Source organism: Myodes glareolus, chromosome 9, assembly GCF_982192425.1.
Source record: "Myodes glareolus chromosome 9, mMyoGla1.1, whole genome shotgun sequence".
NCBI lineage: Eukaryota > Metazoa > Chordata > Mammalia > Rodentia > Cricetidae > Myodes > Myodes glareolus.
In genome coordinates, this window is record NC_142034.1 from 23,955,603 (window position 1) to 23,970,914 (window position 15,312).

The window sequence follows — 15,312 nt, forward strand, 5'->3', positions numbered from 1 at the left end:
CCAGGTCACTCTAGACAGCCCCGCTGAGGAGCCTTGAATGCTGGGAAAGTGTCCCCTGTTCCCTCTCCCAAGCTCAGCCCTTCCCTTCAGTTTAAGAGAAGCAAAGGAAAACACTGGGAGGTTGATTCATAGATTTTAGTGTATTTTCTCTATCCATCAGGTTCTTCAATGACAACGGGGCCTGTACAATGCACACGGTTCAGGTTCACTCTGGTAAAGCTACAGGATTTGGGGATGGAGGCCCCTGAGAAACAGTGGGGCAAGCATCACAACCAGAGGCAAGCAGCAGCCAGGGGGTGGGGGAGGCAGCGTTCTTGGAGGCTAGGGAAACCAGAGAAGGCTGATGAGGGGTTACTGAAGAGGGGCAGGAAGCCTGGGCAGCAGGGGGAGCAGCCAGCAGCTGTGCAGAAGAAGCAGAGTATGGGGCGGTATGGTCACCATCACCATTATGGACTGGGGGCGGTGGCACGATCACCATGACCACTAGGAGCTAAGTGGGTGGCATGGCATGTCTGTGGATATTTCGACAGGGGCTGCCGTATAAAAGGGACTATACAACATAACCTATAATACAATGTTTACATATGATACAAGGTTCTTTCCCTCTTTGGGTTTTAAAAAATAAATGTACAATTCCAGAGCTTTGGGTAAAAATCTATATACACTCCCAGAGCAGGAGCTGCAGTTGATGTCACTGCTGCTGCAGTCACTGCTGCCTCTTCTGAAGGGCCAGGAAGGAGGTGGGGAGGCTGTGCCAGGAAACCCCACCCAGTAGCTGCCAGGAGCCCTTGCAACCCCTCAGCCCTGGAGCCCATGACAGGAGAGGGAAGGGTGCCGGAGAGAGGTAATAAAGGCCTTGCCAGAGTCCAGCTTCACCTCTACAGCTGCTGCAGTCTCTCCTCCCCACTTAGGGAGGCGCTAGCTGCCCTAGGTACTGAGATCCACCCCTGATTTCTAGAGACAAGGTGTGTGGGGGGGTGGTAAAGACAGATGGACAGACTGTGTGGTTGGTGACAGACACAGAGCCAGAAGAAGGACGACAACTCCCTCTTTAGCAGTGAGACACCCCCTAAAGCAGACAAGAATGGAGAACAGGCGCCCCTAACTCCTGATAACCACTGCATTCCACCCACAGTAAGGCAGAGGCAGGGTCCTGCAGGCAGCTTAAGCCTGTGTTTCCCTGAGCATCTTTTAGCCTCTCGCTGGGAAGCTTGGGAGGGGGATTTGCAAGGGCTGATGGGTAACTCTCCTGCCTTCTGATATGCCCTGCCTGCAGGAAATTGACCCACAGTTTTCACATACAGGACAGCAGGTGGAGCTGGGCAGGGAATGAGGGAGACATAGTCAACAAGGGTAGCACCAAACAGAAGGGATCCTCAAAAAAAAAACAAAAAAAAAAACCCAAAACCCACTCTGATACTCTCCCTACACTATCAGATGTACTCTTGTTCCCTAAAGGGAACATATAAATCACACACACACACACACACACACACACACACACACACACACACACAATCTTGGGGGTGTATATCCAGGGATCTCAGCCCTGATTAGGGGAAGTAAAACAGGTGTCAGGGAGGAAGATTTCCAGTGCCCCCACACCACAGCTGCGATCTGGGAGGGGGTGTTTCCAGTGCCCCCATACCACAGCTGCGATCTGGGGGAGGGGTGCTTCCTTCCTGCTTGGGAAGCAGAGTCTAGAAACTCCATCTCTGGAACAGACCGCACTGGGAGGGCACAGGGGTACTCGTCTCTTGCCCAGAGAGGTCAGAAACCAGGAGTGTGAAGGAGCAAGGTAAGAGGACCTCAGCAGGATGGACAGACAGGCTTACACATTCCGGTAGGTCAACCCGACTCCTCTATGTAGGACAGGAAGCGGCCCCAGGGAAAAGGTGTCCGGATGTGGGCTACTGAGGGCGTCGCGCGCAAAGTGCTTGAGTGCCGGGTGCCAGGACCCAGGTGGGGCAGCGGGGCCCTCCACTCTCACTGACTATTAGCCTCCAGCTTGTAGGAGAGCTCGAAGAGGAGATTCTGGTTGTCGATGACCTGGAACTGGCGCACGTAGGCCTTGGTCTGCAGGTGATGAGGGGAGGCCTCCATGTCCAGGCCTGGGGAGTAGAAAGGGAGAGGTGTCAGCTCTCAGCTTCCCTTTATCCCCTACATGCAAGCCAGGCAGGCCAGAGTGAAGGGGTGTGAATGGGAAGAGGTATTGGCAGGAAGCCCTTGGGAAAATGAGGAACTGACCAGTGTAACGAAACAGACACTTGAGCATGGAGTTCTCCCAATCCCTCTCCTTTTCCACAGTTCTACTGGGAAGCTCATTGAGCCTTGGGTACTCACAGAGGGGCCGGCTCCGGTATTTTCGGATTGTCCTCACTTTCTCAGCCACAGAATGCTGGGAGATGACAAGGAATTAGCCCCGAAAAGGGCACAGGCAGCTGCTTCCCCCTTCATTCTCAACTGAGGTTAGTTCTCCACTCTCCAGTGATAGGGCCTTTGAAGGGCCAAAGGCCGGGTAATAGCAAGGTGCCAAGAGAGGGAGGGAGAACTGCCCCCAGCTGCCTGTCAGCTTTGCCTCTTGTGGGTGGGTTGCCACAGTGATGCCACCAGGGAGACAGTCTGGAGTCTGTCAGGCAAGCTGAGCACCAGACAGGAAGGCTGCTATTTTGGGGGAAGTGACAGGAGAGAGGGGAAGGATGGATGCATGCGGCCCCTCACTCCTAGGACAGGGGCTGGCAGTACCACTCACCAGCTTCTCAATGTTCACCAAACCATCCACGAGGGTCTTGCTCCCCTCATGCAGGAAGGTCAGATCTAGGGAACAGGAAGATCGCTAAATGTGAGGATAGAATAGGCAGAAGGAACCCATACCACCCTCCAAGACACATGCAGTCCGGGGGCGGGGGGCTCTCTGAAAGTTGGTACTCACAGCTGAATTGCGAGGGGACTCAGAGGCAGGCCTGGGGTGAGGGAGAAGGACTGCGGGTGGGAGCAGCACACCGCAGGAGACTGACCTTTGAGGATGAGCGGCACGAAGGGAATCACAGGGGGCTTCATTTTGGAGATGATTTCTCTGTAGCTTTTATGGTTCCGGCAGGGGTCCTAGCATTCCACAGAAGGAGCAGACACAGATGGGCCCAGTGTACCCCTAGAGATGTCTCCCCTTCCCTAAGGGGCCGAGGAAAGCCAACCCCACTCACCGTCAGGTTCTCAAATTTGCGGAACAGGTTCTTGAATTTCCCTGGCAGCTTCTGCAGAGAGTTCGAAGGAAGAAAAAAGAAATGTCAGGGCGGAGCTTCTTGAGTTTCATGGGAGCATGTGACTAGTCTTCCTTAGAGGGTTATGGGCTTACACATCTTGCAGTGGGAGAAGCAGCTAGCAGGTGAAGACACAGAGTAAGTCCTAAGGGTAAATCGGGAAGTTTGAAACTGCCTGGGGAAGGATTTATTCTGGACAAACTGAGACCTTTGCCCAGGCAGGCGCCACGCACAAAAGTGCTCCAGCGAGAGCCGCTGAAACCCAGCGGACGCTCATAGCAAAGACACCTCAGCTGGAATTCTGGCTTTTTACTAATTTGCAACTCTGTGTCCTGAGTAGCAGAGGCCAGAAGGGGGCACCTGCTTTCCATTAGCACAAAGATGCCCCCACAGAGCAGCAGCCCCAGCCACACCAGGAGGATGCACTAGGGAAAGTCTGAGATGCACGCAGATCCTGAGGTGGGGTAACAGGTCTGGCGCTGTGGGTAGAGGAGGGAGAGGTCGCCTCACCTCCCAGGTGAGCCGCAGGCGGCTGACGGCAGCATTGTCCAACCCCATGACCACAGCATAGAAGGACAGGAGGTCCTGGTTCTGCTTGCAGCTGTGTGGGAGGGAGGCGGGGTTAGGGGGCTTCTGGGAACTGTGACCTTCCCCGTCTCCACCAGAAGCACTCACATGGCGGCAATCTTGATGAACTTCTTGAGCAGCTGCACCCGCTTGCCCGGGGCCTCACAGAGCAACACCTCCGTGGCCACCCAGTGAGTGACCTCGCTGCAGCGCTGCAGCAGCAGCTCCAAGTTGGCTGTCTCCCTGCGGCCACGCTCCCCGTGGAACACATAGTCCACGAACTCCAGCTGCAACCACAGCGGCAGAGGGGGGGTCAGGGCAACGGGGATGCCGGCGGGAAGATGGCACCACAGAGCACATGGAGAAGGAAAGGCAGGAGTGAGTGGGCATGGAAATGGAAAGCCAGGGACAGGACAGAATGCCAGAGAGACAACTGATCGCTCACCCAGTGAGCCGGAGGTACCAGGCACCTGCTAAGATCTGTGTGGTTCTCCCTCCAGGAGACACTCATCCCTGCCTCTTATCTTTCTATCTCTCTTTTTAAAATTTTATTTTAGGGCTGGAGAGATGGCTCAGTTGTTAAGAGCACTGCCTGCTCTTCTAAAAGTCGAGTTCAATTCCCAGCAACCACATGGTGGTTCGCAACCACATGGTGGTTCACAACCACCTGTAATAAGATCTTACGCCCTCTTCTGCATGCAGGCCAGGCAGACCACTGTATACTTAATAAACAAGAAAAAAAAGAAAAGATTTTATTTTAGAGGCTGGAGAGATGGTTCAGTGGTTAAGATCACATATCGGTCTTGCAGAGGACCAGAGTTCAATTCCCAACACCCATGTCAGGCAGCAGTTACTCCAGGGAATCTGACACCTTTATAACCTTGTACACAGAAATATACAAGTATAATAAATAATATAATAATAAAAAATAATATAACTATTCTTGAAAACATTTTATGGGGGGGTGGAGATATTGCTGAATGAATAAAAGTGTGTACTGATTTTCCAGGAAGCCTAAACTCGGTCCCCAGCACTCACAAAAGATGGCTCACAACTGTCCGTAATTCTAGCTCCAGGGGGACCCGATGTTTCTGGCCCGTGGTCACCTGCATGCACATGTGTGCATGTATGCATGTACACACATGCACACTGCACACTCAGACACAGTTAAAAATAAAATAAATCTTAAATCGCTGGGTGTTATGGTGCATGCCTTTAATTCCAGCACTCAAGAGGCAGAGGCAGGCAGATCTCTATGAATTTGAGGCCAGCATGGTCTACACAGTGAGTTCCAGATCATCCAGGGCTACATACTGAGGCTGTTTCAAAAAACAAAATTAAAAAATTAAGACTTTAATATTTATTTGTGTGTGTGTGTATGTGTGTGCGCGTGCGCGTGCACATTCATACAAAGGCCAGAAGAGGGCATCAGAGCCCCTGGAGCTGGAGGTCCAGGTGGTTGTAAGCCATAGTTATGGAGTTGGAAATCAACTCTGGAAGAGCAGTAAACACTCTAAACCTCTCAGACAACTCATGTATTTTTTTGTTTTTTGTTTGTTTGTTTTAATTTACTTCATGTGCATTGATGTTTTGTCTGCAAGTAAGTCTGTGTGAGGGTGTCAGATCTTGGAGTTACAGGCAGTTGTTAGCTGCTATGTGGGTACTGAGATTTGAACCCTGATCTTTTGGAAGACAGTCAGTGCTCTTAACTGTTGAGGCATCTCTCCAATCCCCTTGTTTTCTGTTTTGATACGGGAGTTTTCTGATCTCAGGCTGGCCTCCAACCCATCATGTAGCCCAGGATAATCTGGATCTCTCTGTCTCCACTTCCCAAGTGCTGAGACAACAGGCATCCACCACCACAGCTGATTTATTCAGTGGTGAGGATTCAGCCCAGGGGGTTGTGCATGCCAGGCAGGTCAGGTACTCTACCAAGTGAGTTATACCCTCTGCTTGATAGTAAACATTTTTATGAATCCTGATAAGAATTTCAGTTCAGCGTCTACGCAGGCAGCACCTGAAACTCCCTGCTGTAGAGATTCTCTACTGTTTCCCAAATGTGGGGCCAAAGGCTAACAAAGTTTATCCCTGTGCACTGGCCCCGTGTGTGCTGCAAGAGAGCCTTCTAACTAGGACATCTGCTGCAAAGGCAGGCCCCCAGGAGCAGATTTCGTGCCACACCCCTGCCCAGCACCAGCCTCAGTCCCACCTCGTGCACACAGCGGAACAGCTCCCAGTGGAAGGCAGTAAGATGGTTGGCAACATCTTCGGGCTCCACACGGTGGATCTCTGTGTCTCCAGGGGAGACCTGGATCTCCTCAGGAAGGGGTACCTGGCGACAGGTGGGGTTAGCGGAACTTGGCTGCCTGTTACAGTAAGGTGAGAGACTTGCTCTCAGACCCACCCCCACCCCTCCACCAGCTCTTGTTACCAGCCAAGACAGGTGAAGGAATTCTTACTAGGGCCTCATAGCTGTCCCGGGTACAGGCAAATAGGTGGCTGTTGATGCCCAGCGTAGTGAAAACACAGTCCTCTGTTGGCTGGAGGAGGACCTTCTCTGCAGAGGAACAGGTTGTTCAGCTTTGGCCACCCACATCCCTTATATGCCTAAGCCACCATCACCCTATGCTGACATACCCTAGACTAGTGGGACACTTATCGTCACCAACTTATACCACAGTTAACAAAAATAATTGGTCAAGTGCTTTCTTTTGCATTTATGGACTCTACCTACCCCAAATGTAGGTCTCTCTCCCTCATCTCTATGGACAAGGTGAATACTTTTACTTTAAGGAAAATAAGTCATGCCTGAAGTCCTGTCCTGGCACTTGAGAGGCCGAAGCAGGAAAGACTGCAAATTCTAGACCAGTCTGGGGTTTTACACACACACACACACACACACACACACACACAAGCTATGCTATGTTGCTGGCTCTCTGCCTCCTCTCTACAGGATTAGAGCCTACCCTATGTCCTCAGCCTGGAGAAAAGAAATGGAGCCTATAAGATAGGGGGAGGTGTGTGCGAAGGACTGGAACACAGTCTCCAGGTGGGTACTAGGTAGCACCCAGAATAGAACCCAATGATTCTAAACCAGTGTGCCCCAAATTTAAATGCTCAAAGGATCCCCTGAGTGGGAGGGGGTCTGGTCCAAATGCAGATTCTAATCCTGTAGGTTTGGGGTAGGGTCTCCTAGGTGATGCCTTCACCAAGGCTGGACCCACGATGACACTTTGAGTATCAAGGATCTAGAATTTAGCATTCGCCCCTGCCTAGTGTGCTGATCCTCACCTCCAGAGGAGGCAACAGCTACCAGGATGAGGGCTTCCTCTCGTTCCGCAGGCTCTTCTGAGTACTGCAGCTTCTCTGTCACAGAGCCCAGAATGTCCTGCACTGACGCTGAGAGGCGGCTGCGTATGGTCACGTAAGAGTGGTCAGGCATGTAGACTCTACAGAAGACTGCATAAAGACAGGAAAGGAGACTCCATTGAAGGTGAAGAAGGCCCACCCACCTCCCTGAGCCACCCCAGAAACTTTGCTCTTCCTAACAGCCATACTCACTCTCATCTGACCCCCGGAAAGCAACTCGGGTCTGCAGACAGGAATCTATCCGGCGGAAGTGGCGGAAGAGTGGCTTGACCTGCTTGTTGGGTGGCTGGCTCTCCTCTGGAATCCTGGCATGAACACAGTCATTGTATCAGCAAATCCTGCCAGGCACGTGGAGTGCCAGGCAGGACCATAAAGCAGGGATAGGACAATGACCAGCACAAGACAACTGTCTAAGTGGCCCAAATCAGATGCCACCTCTTTCAGAGGTTCTTCTCTGGTCCACCCACCCATGAGGAAATGCTACAAAACAATGGAGCAATATTGTTTATGTTCATGTCATCTTTTCTACAAGATTGACAGCTTTTGAGGAATGGGATCAGTTTTTACTGTTTTTCACCCTTTAGGTCCTAGCACACTTCTTGGCACGTGGAGGTAGTAGGCCATCGGATGTCTGAATTTTGCCGACAAGGACTTCACAGTCTGGGAAGGAGACAGACGTGCAGGCAGCTACTTCTAACACCAGTCAGAAGTGTTGGTGAGATGACAAAGGTACAGGAGAGTGGTGTGGGGGAGGAAGGAAACTCTCCCTGGAGGCGGAAATCTGAGCTATTTCCATGGAAGAGATGGCATTTGACCCTGGCCTTGAAGGATCATGGGAAGAAAAAGTAGGAACACACAAGGGTTGCCAGATTAATAGGTGAAGAGGGATGAACAAGAGGAGATGGGGAAAGCTCAGCAGATGGCAGGAAGGGAGGGGTGCGGAAGCTGTGCTAGGGCATCTAACTTGGAGATGTTAGGGAACACGGATGCTTTGGGAACAGGAGGGTGAAGGCATCGTCTATGGAAGCCTGGAAAGTGTCTTTGGTGTGACAAGAGAGGAGGAAGAAAGACGTGAGGCCAGAAGCTGAGGTTGTATGTGGCAACAGTCTAGGTGACAGTTAATGAACCTTGTGGTAGCAGGAATGAAGAGGGGACAACCAAGATGTACTCCTGTCCTGAGCTAGTGAGGTCAATTTGGGGGAATTTTGCCAACTGTTTGTTTAGGTAATAGTGAGGATCAAACCCAGGACCTTACACATATTAGACAAGTACCCACCAGCTCTATCCCAAGTCGTTATTATTATTATTATTATTATTATTATTATTATTTTGAGGCATGATCTCACTAAGTTGGCCAAGCTGGCTTTGAATTGATGACTTTTCTGCTTTAGCCTCCCGAATATCTAGGATTACAGGGATGTGCCACCATGCAAAATTGATACATATTTGTAAAGATTTATTTGTGGTTTTAATGTGTATGTGTGTTTTGCCTGCATGAGTCTTGTGCGTCACAAGCAAGCACTACATTTGGAGTGTGGAAGAGGGCATCAGATCCTCTGGAACTGGAGCTACAGATGGTTGCTAGCAGCCATGTAGGTGCTGGGATTCCAAAGTGGGTCCTTAGGAAGAACAGCAGGTGCTCTTAACCATTAGGCCACCTCTGCAGTCCCTGCTAACTGATTTTTTTTTTTCAAAACAGGGTCTCACTAAGTAGCCCTGGCTGTCCTGGAACTAGCTCTGTAGACCAGGCTGGCCTTGAATTCACAGAGCTCCACCTGCCTCTGCCTCTCAGGTGCTGAGATTAAAAACATGAGTCACGGGGCTGGAGAAATGGCTCAGTGGTTAAGAGCACTGACTGCTCTTCCAGAGGACGTGGGTTCAATTCCCAGCACCCACATGACAGCTCACAACTGTCTAAAGATCCAGTTGCAGGGGATCTGACACCTTCACACCAATGCACATAAGATAAAGTTAAATAAAACATAAAAAATAAAAAAAACATGATTCACCACTGCCCATACACTAATTTTTTTAAGGACAGCTACGAAATACGTGTGTGCTCATTCACACACACACATTTTGCTAACTTGAGGCCAAATAAATTATTATCAAAAGAGACAGTTTCACGCTAGGGGCATCATGGCACAAACCCATAATCCCACCTTAGAGGCAAACGCAGAAAGATTACTGCAAGATTCAAGGATTCTGTCTCAAAAATAAATAAGAGAAAAGAAAGGGAAGGTAGTTTTCTAAGTTTGCTTTGCTGTTTTGTATTGCTATGCTCCAGCTTTTGCCTGCATAGGTATCAATGTGATGGAATACTATGTAACCAGCAATGCAGATCTCTTCCCAGCCCCACAGTGTCCGCCTGCCTGTTGATAGCTTGACATCAACCATGACAAAAGAATTTACACTGAGAATCAGAGCCACCAACCAGGGATGTTTCTCATAAAGCATGGGTTATTAAATACCTGCCAGAATACTACCAGATTAATAGACAAACTGATGGAAAAATGGACCAAAAACCAAAAAAGACTTGAGCTGGGCCAATGGCACAGGCCCCCTTGGGAACCTGAGACAGGAAGATTACCAGTAGAAGACAGCTTGGGCCATGCAGTAAGTTGGGGTTAGCTTGAGCTATACTGTAAGACAAGTTGCTTACCGCCCCCCCCCCCCCAAAGAACAAACGATTGGGTTAGAAAACAGTGTTCTGTGGTTCTATGTTACTCTCCAGTAGGGAAAAGGAGCTGAAAGAAACCATATTGAAGGAGCAAAGGGGCTGGGGAGATGGCTCAGTGGCTTAGAGCACTGGCTGCTGTCCCAGAGGACCTCCCCCCCATCTCTGGTTCTAGCAGGCACATGGTGGCTCACAGCTGTCTGTGACTCAAGTACATGGGGATCCAACGCCCTCTTCTGACCACAGCACACCCAAGCATGCGGTGATACACAGATGTACATGCAGGCAAAGCAATAAGAATAAATCAATAAATAAGCATCTTAAAAAGCAAGCAAGCAAACAAGCGACTAAGACGGTGAAGCCACCAGACCAGAGGCAGCCCTTGTAATAGAGGAACTCAGGGAACCCCTAACCCCTCACTTTAGCTCCACTGTCTCCACCAGCTGGTGCAGCCTCAGCGTGTCCTCTCGGAGGTCTTGGTAAAGGGACTCATCCTTCATAATTAGTAAATACAGTTCCTAGGGAGAGGGCGACAGATGAGATGAAGGCACGCGTCTCATCCCAAGGACCACTCACGGCAAGGGCTGAGACAGGGCCTCCATGCCTCAAACTCTCAGGAATCACACAAACCAAAGCCCACCGGCATCTTTTGCTTCCAGATACCCAATTTGAGGAGTGTGACTCCTCCAAAGAGCCCCCTTCCAGAGCTGAGAGCTAGCTCATGTGCCTTTTTCTTCCAAGGCCCACCTTGATGATGTGGCCAGCCCCTTCTTCCTCTTGCAGGAGTCCTTGGTAGGTATCCAAGAAATGAAGGAGTAGAGCTAGGCAGGCTTGCTTGCGGCCCAGCCCCTCTGGACCCTCCACATTCCTTGATTGAACAAAGCTGACCCCTAAGTTAAGTAAAAGTTCTGAATAGCCAAGAAAACCAGGGAAAGCAAATTGACTCTAAATATTCTGCACTTGGGTACCAGAGGAGAGTAGGTTTCCAGGGCCCTGGAACCAAGACTTTTCTCATTCCAGCCATGGTTTTGCTTAGAGTACAAAGAGTGAGGGCTTCAATTTGGCCACATTCAGCTCTTGTCTGTTAAAGAGGCTACTTAAGGTTATTGCCAGGACCCATCTAGATGCCAGCCAGCTCACAAAGCTGACTTTACTTCATGGTGAGGCCTGATTATTCTAAGGGAGCCTAATGACATTCAACTCAAGGACTTGACATGTACAATTAGGTTCTAAAGTAATTCAAAGAAGCCAGGCGTGGTGGTACATTCCTGTGATCCCAGCATTTGGGAGGCAGAGGCAGGAGGACTACCACAGGTTAATGATAACCTGGTCTACATTAGAAGTTTCAGACTGAGCTGGTAGCTCATCTCTAGCTGACCCTACCGAAGCACAACCGTGACCTAATGCTGATATCAGATCCTACGTATCTGATAGATACGTATTTAGACCAAGATCTTTTTCATTTTCTTTTGTTTTTCTAGACAAGGTTTCTCTGTGTGGCCCTGGCTCTCCTGGAATTTACTCTGTAGACCAAGCTAGCCTTGAACTCACAGAGATCCACCTGCCTCTGCCTCCCGAATACTGAGATTAAAGGTACACACCACCACCATCCCGCTTGGCCCTTACACTTGTACAAGTGATTCCAAAGCACTCTCAGACCTGCGACAAGGCTTATCCTCACAGCAGCCCAGAGTAGAGCATCTGTGTATCTCCATCCTACTGACTGAAGCAAACCCAATCGCCAGGATGTGGAGGGAGCTGCCCAAGGCTCGTGAGACGAAAAGTTGGTTGTGTCTTCTACAGGAGAGCTTGGGTTGGGTTGTAGTTTGTGGGTAGGAATGACTCCCTCCTGGTCTGCCCTTTTACAAGCTCCATAAAAGGATATTACTGGTGCAACTCTTGTAGAAACTTTTCTGTTGGCAGGAAGAGCGAATGGGTGAGGACAATGTCATCAAGCAGAATATCTGTGGAGACCAACGAGGGTCGCAGATGTCAGGTGGGAGCTTCTAGAACTGTCTGGAAACTCTGCACCCTCATTTCTTGCCGCTTTAACAAGGCTGGAGCCCCGGCCACCTGCCCTGTCATGCTCTGCACACGCGCACACACATGTGTGAGGGTTCTGGGCAGCCGCTGTGGGGGTGGGGCTGGCAGCTGCCAAGGCAGCTGGAGGGGAAGGGGGGATGCCTTTGAAGGCCACGCACACTTCTCTTCAGTGTGTGGGAAGTTGGTCAGATAATACACCATGCCTGAGATCTGCTAGGAAAAAAAAGGAGTCCACAGAAGGGACCCAAAACAGAGAACTGGCAGACACAGAGGTTACAGTCGGAAGGATGGAGGTGTATGTGGGGGGGTACGTGTCCATCCTCCCCTCACCACTCATTACCTCAGAGTTTTGACAGGGCAGGTGGGGACAGCCCCATTAAAATTAGGAGAGGAGACAGACTGCCACCTCTTGTTCTCAGTTCCTTAAATAGAGCCCCTGTGTCCTCTGGGTGCCCAGAGGTAGAAGGGTTAATGATGAAGAGGAGAGGGGAGGGGCCCCTCTCTCCACCCTTCTCCCTCCACACCCATCTGGGCCTGGCTCAGCCAGTCAACCAGGTACAAGGTCGCCCTGACTTGCAGCCAGCCTTGGGGTGGGGCATGGCTCCTTGGCACACACAGACAGGCAGGGCACAGGGTGGGAGCCAGGTGTCCTCACCAGGACAGGTTAGGGCCAGGTCCCCAGGCACTACTCCAGGGCTCCTGACAACCCTTGATTGTCGTGCCCTGCTGCCAGTGCCAGTCATGAAGGCAGAGGTGGGGAGGCAACATAAGATTGCCCACATGAGTCTTTTTTTGTTTCACAGATGAGAAAGCTGAGGCCCAGAGCTAGGAGGCACTTGCCCCAAGTCAGAAAAAGAACCTGGACGGCGGAGTCTCTGCTCTTTTCTCAATATCAGAGGCGAGCAGAGTGTCAGGGTAGACTCTAGGGGCCACAAGGGGCTGCCTAGACTTCTGAGGTCTCTGGCTAGCTATGGAGAGCCCTCAATAAGCAGTTTTCTCCACCCACACAGTCTGGGAGGAAACCAAATGGCTTGAGAAAGTGGCTTATATTAGAGATATTGGAGAGGCAGGTTAAGCTGGTAGGTTTCCCAAACCAGTTTCTCTGGGGATTCAGCCTGCCAAGCCAGATAATATGGGTGACAATTCAGGAGTCTCAGCCCAGGGGACACTGAACAATCTGTGGCATCATGCCCCTGCAGAAGAGAAAAGTCAGCCTCTCTTTACCTCTGCCCAGCTGCCCTGCTATGTTCGGAAAGTAAGCGAGATGCTCCCCTGGACCTCACACCTAGTCCAGGGATGCGGACGAGGCATAAGGAGGCCTGATGTCCTTCTGAGCATCTTTATCTCACTGGGGTGTGAATGCTGAAACCAGAGTAAAGGAAAAGGAACATGGGCAACGTGGGGGAGATGCCGATACGGGGGCTACAGTTTGGCATCTGTTTCTTCCAAAGCAGGCTCTGGTCCAATGCACAGCCTCCCTGGGGAATGTGTCATAGAGACACAGGGTGCGTGGTGTAGGTGGGAAGTTATGGTTAAGAGAGCTGTGTGTGTCTGATATTTTTCTAATTAAATCCAAAAGGTGTCAGCTCCCCAGGGCAACTGCAGCCTAAGCCAAAAGAGAGGACCCAGACCTTCAGGAAAAGAAAAAGAGGGATGAAGAGGGGAGAGACACCTACTGTTAAAGCCAGAGCACTCTGCAGAGGATGAGGAATAACACGCACGACCCTCATCTTTCGGGGCTCAACTTTGGGCTCCCAAACCTAGACCTTTCTGGGTTCCGTGGCATGCCTACTTAGATCTAAAATCCCTAATGTCTTCTACCTCAGTTCTAAGCAGTAATGTGTGGGTCTCATAAGCTCTTTAATAGGGTGCTGGTGGGGAGGGGGAGAAATGGCATCATCGTTTAGGGAATAAGCCTCTCAGGGTGTGGTTATTATTTTTTAAAGCCTTACGCTGAGGCATGACATAGGGAGCCGCTGAGGCCCAGATCCTTCTGGATGCTGCAGTCTCCTGGTGCCTTCCCTTAAAGATGTTCAAATTCACCCCCAAGGAGGACACTTTCCCTAAAGGCTGCCAGACCCTGTGCCTATCCATACTGCCCCCACCAAGTGAGCCAGCTTGTGCTCTGGGGGCTTCTATACAGCCAGAGACTCTTGCCATGGCTTTCAAGCTTTGGATACGGTCTGAAGGGTGGCATAATCTCAGCTGGAAAGCGTCCATCTTAGGGTGTCAGCTCCTAATTTGGGGGCATGGGAGGAGGTAGGCAGTATTTCAGGGGCCGCAGGAGATTGGTTTAAATGTTTAAGGGAGAGGGAGGGGGCTGAAGGAGAGGAGAGGATGGTTGGCTCCTTCCCCGAGGGTGAGGCTAATGTTAGGAGAAAGGAGGGTGGGCACTAACATGCCCTTTCCCCTATACTACTGCAGGGTTCCCCTCAGTCCCTACACTGCTGCTAAGGACAAGAAAAGAAACCAGGGCACCCCCTTTCTCAGGGAGGGATGAGCAGGCTTACCTGAAGCGCCGCTGTCCCTGGTAGTCCCTCCAGCCAGGCGCTCCAGGACCCGGTTCAGAAGATGCTCTGGCCGCTCGGGGGCGCCCAGGGGGGCCCAGGGAGGTGAAGCCAGGGGCTCGCCCGGGGATAGCTCATCTGAGGAGTACGAGGAAGGGGAGCGTAGGGGCACCCCGCACCCCAGCGGCCCGGGCCCCGGCACCTCCTCTAGCTGAAGCCAACAGGGACCCCCGCTGCCCGGCTCCTCCGAAACCCCTAATGGTTCTCCCCCTTCCTCCTCAGCGGGCGGCTCCAGCCCGGGCTCGGCTGAGGGCTCTCGGAGGAAAGCTGGGAGCAGCAGGCGAGACACGCTCTGACGCCGCTGCAGTGGCCGCGGTCCCCCCGCCGGACCGCCGCTCCCACCAGGGCCCCCACCCCCTCCAGGCCCTCCGCAGCAACCCGGACCCCCGCCGGGACCTCCTGCCACCGCTCGCCCCGCCAGCTGCGACGTCTGCTTTTTCAAAAATTTCTCCAGTGGCTTCATACCCCCCCCCGCCCCTCTCCTAGGGGCCGCCGGGGGACCCAGGTGTCCCAGGCGCGGGCGGGGGGGGCGGGGACACGATGCTCAGAGCCGGAGGAGCAGAGCCGAGGGCCGTGCCAGGCGCCGGACTGCGAGCCAGAGGTGTCCGAGGCTCGCTGGCCAGAGTCCAGTGGCCAGTGGCCGGGGGAGGTGCCAGAGGGAAGAGGAGCTCGCTCTCAGCGGCCCCCCATGCTGGCTGCGGCCGAAGGGCGGGCAGGCGGAGGGGACGGTGTCCCCGGCTCAGCGCTCTGGGGCCGGGCTGAGGCGGCAGAGGCAGCGGGCGGAGCGCAAGGCTGAGGACGCGGCGGCGGCTGCGCTCCTGGCCCCGGG

At 52.1% G+C, this 15,312-nt stretch overlaps 1 protein-coding gene across 1 annotated transcript; it reads right to left on the reverse strand.

Annotated features, from left to right (window-relative positions):
- Positions 1 to 121: 121 nt before the first annotated feature.
- Rapgefl1 (Rap guanine nucleotide exchange factor like 1) lies at positions 122 to 15,312 on the reverse strand. The gene is made up of 15 exons (XM_048450767.3): positions 14,427 to 15,312; positions 11,759 to 11,837; positions 10,621 to 10,756; positions 10,294 to 10,391; positions 7,389 to 7,501; positions 7,119 to 7,286; positions 6,287 to 6,384; positions 6,037 to 6,159; positions 3,936 to 4,114; positions 3,771 to 3,861; positions 3,204 to 3,254; positions 3,018 to 3,105; positions 2,753 to 2,817; positions 2,344 to 2,398; positions 122 to 2,111 (listed from the first exon to the last, which is right to left on the reverse strand). Exons 1-15 carry the CDS (start codon positions 14,944 to 14,946, stop codon positions 1,987 to 1,989), a joined length of 1,989 nt encoding a protein of 662 aa, XP_048306724.1. The 5' UTR covers positions 14,947 to 15,312; the 3' UTR covers positions 122 to 1,986.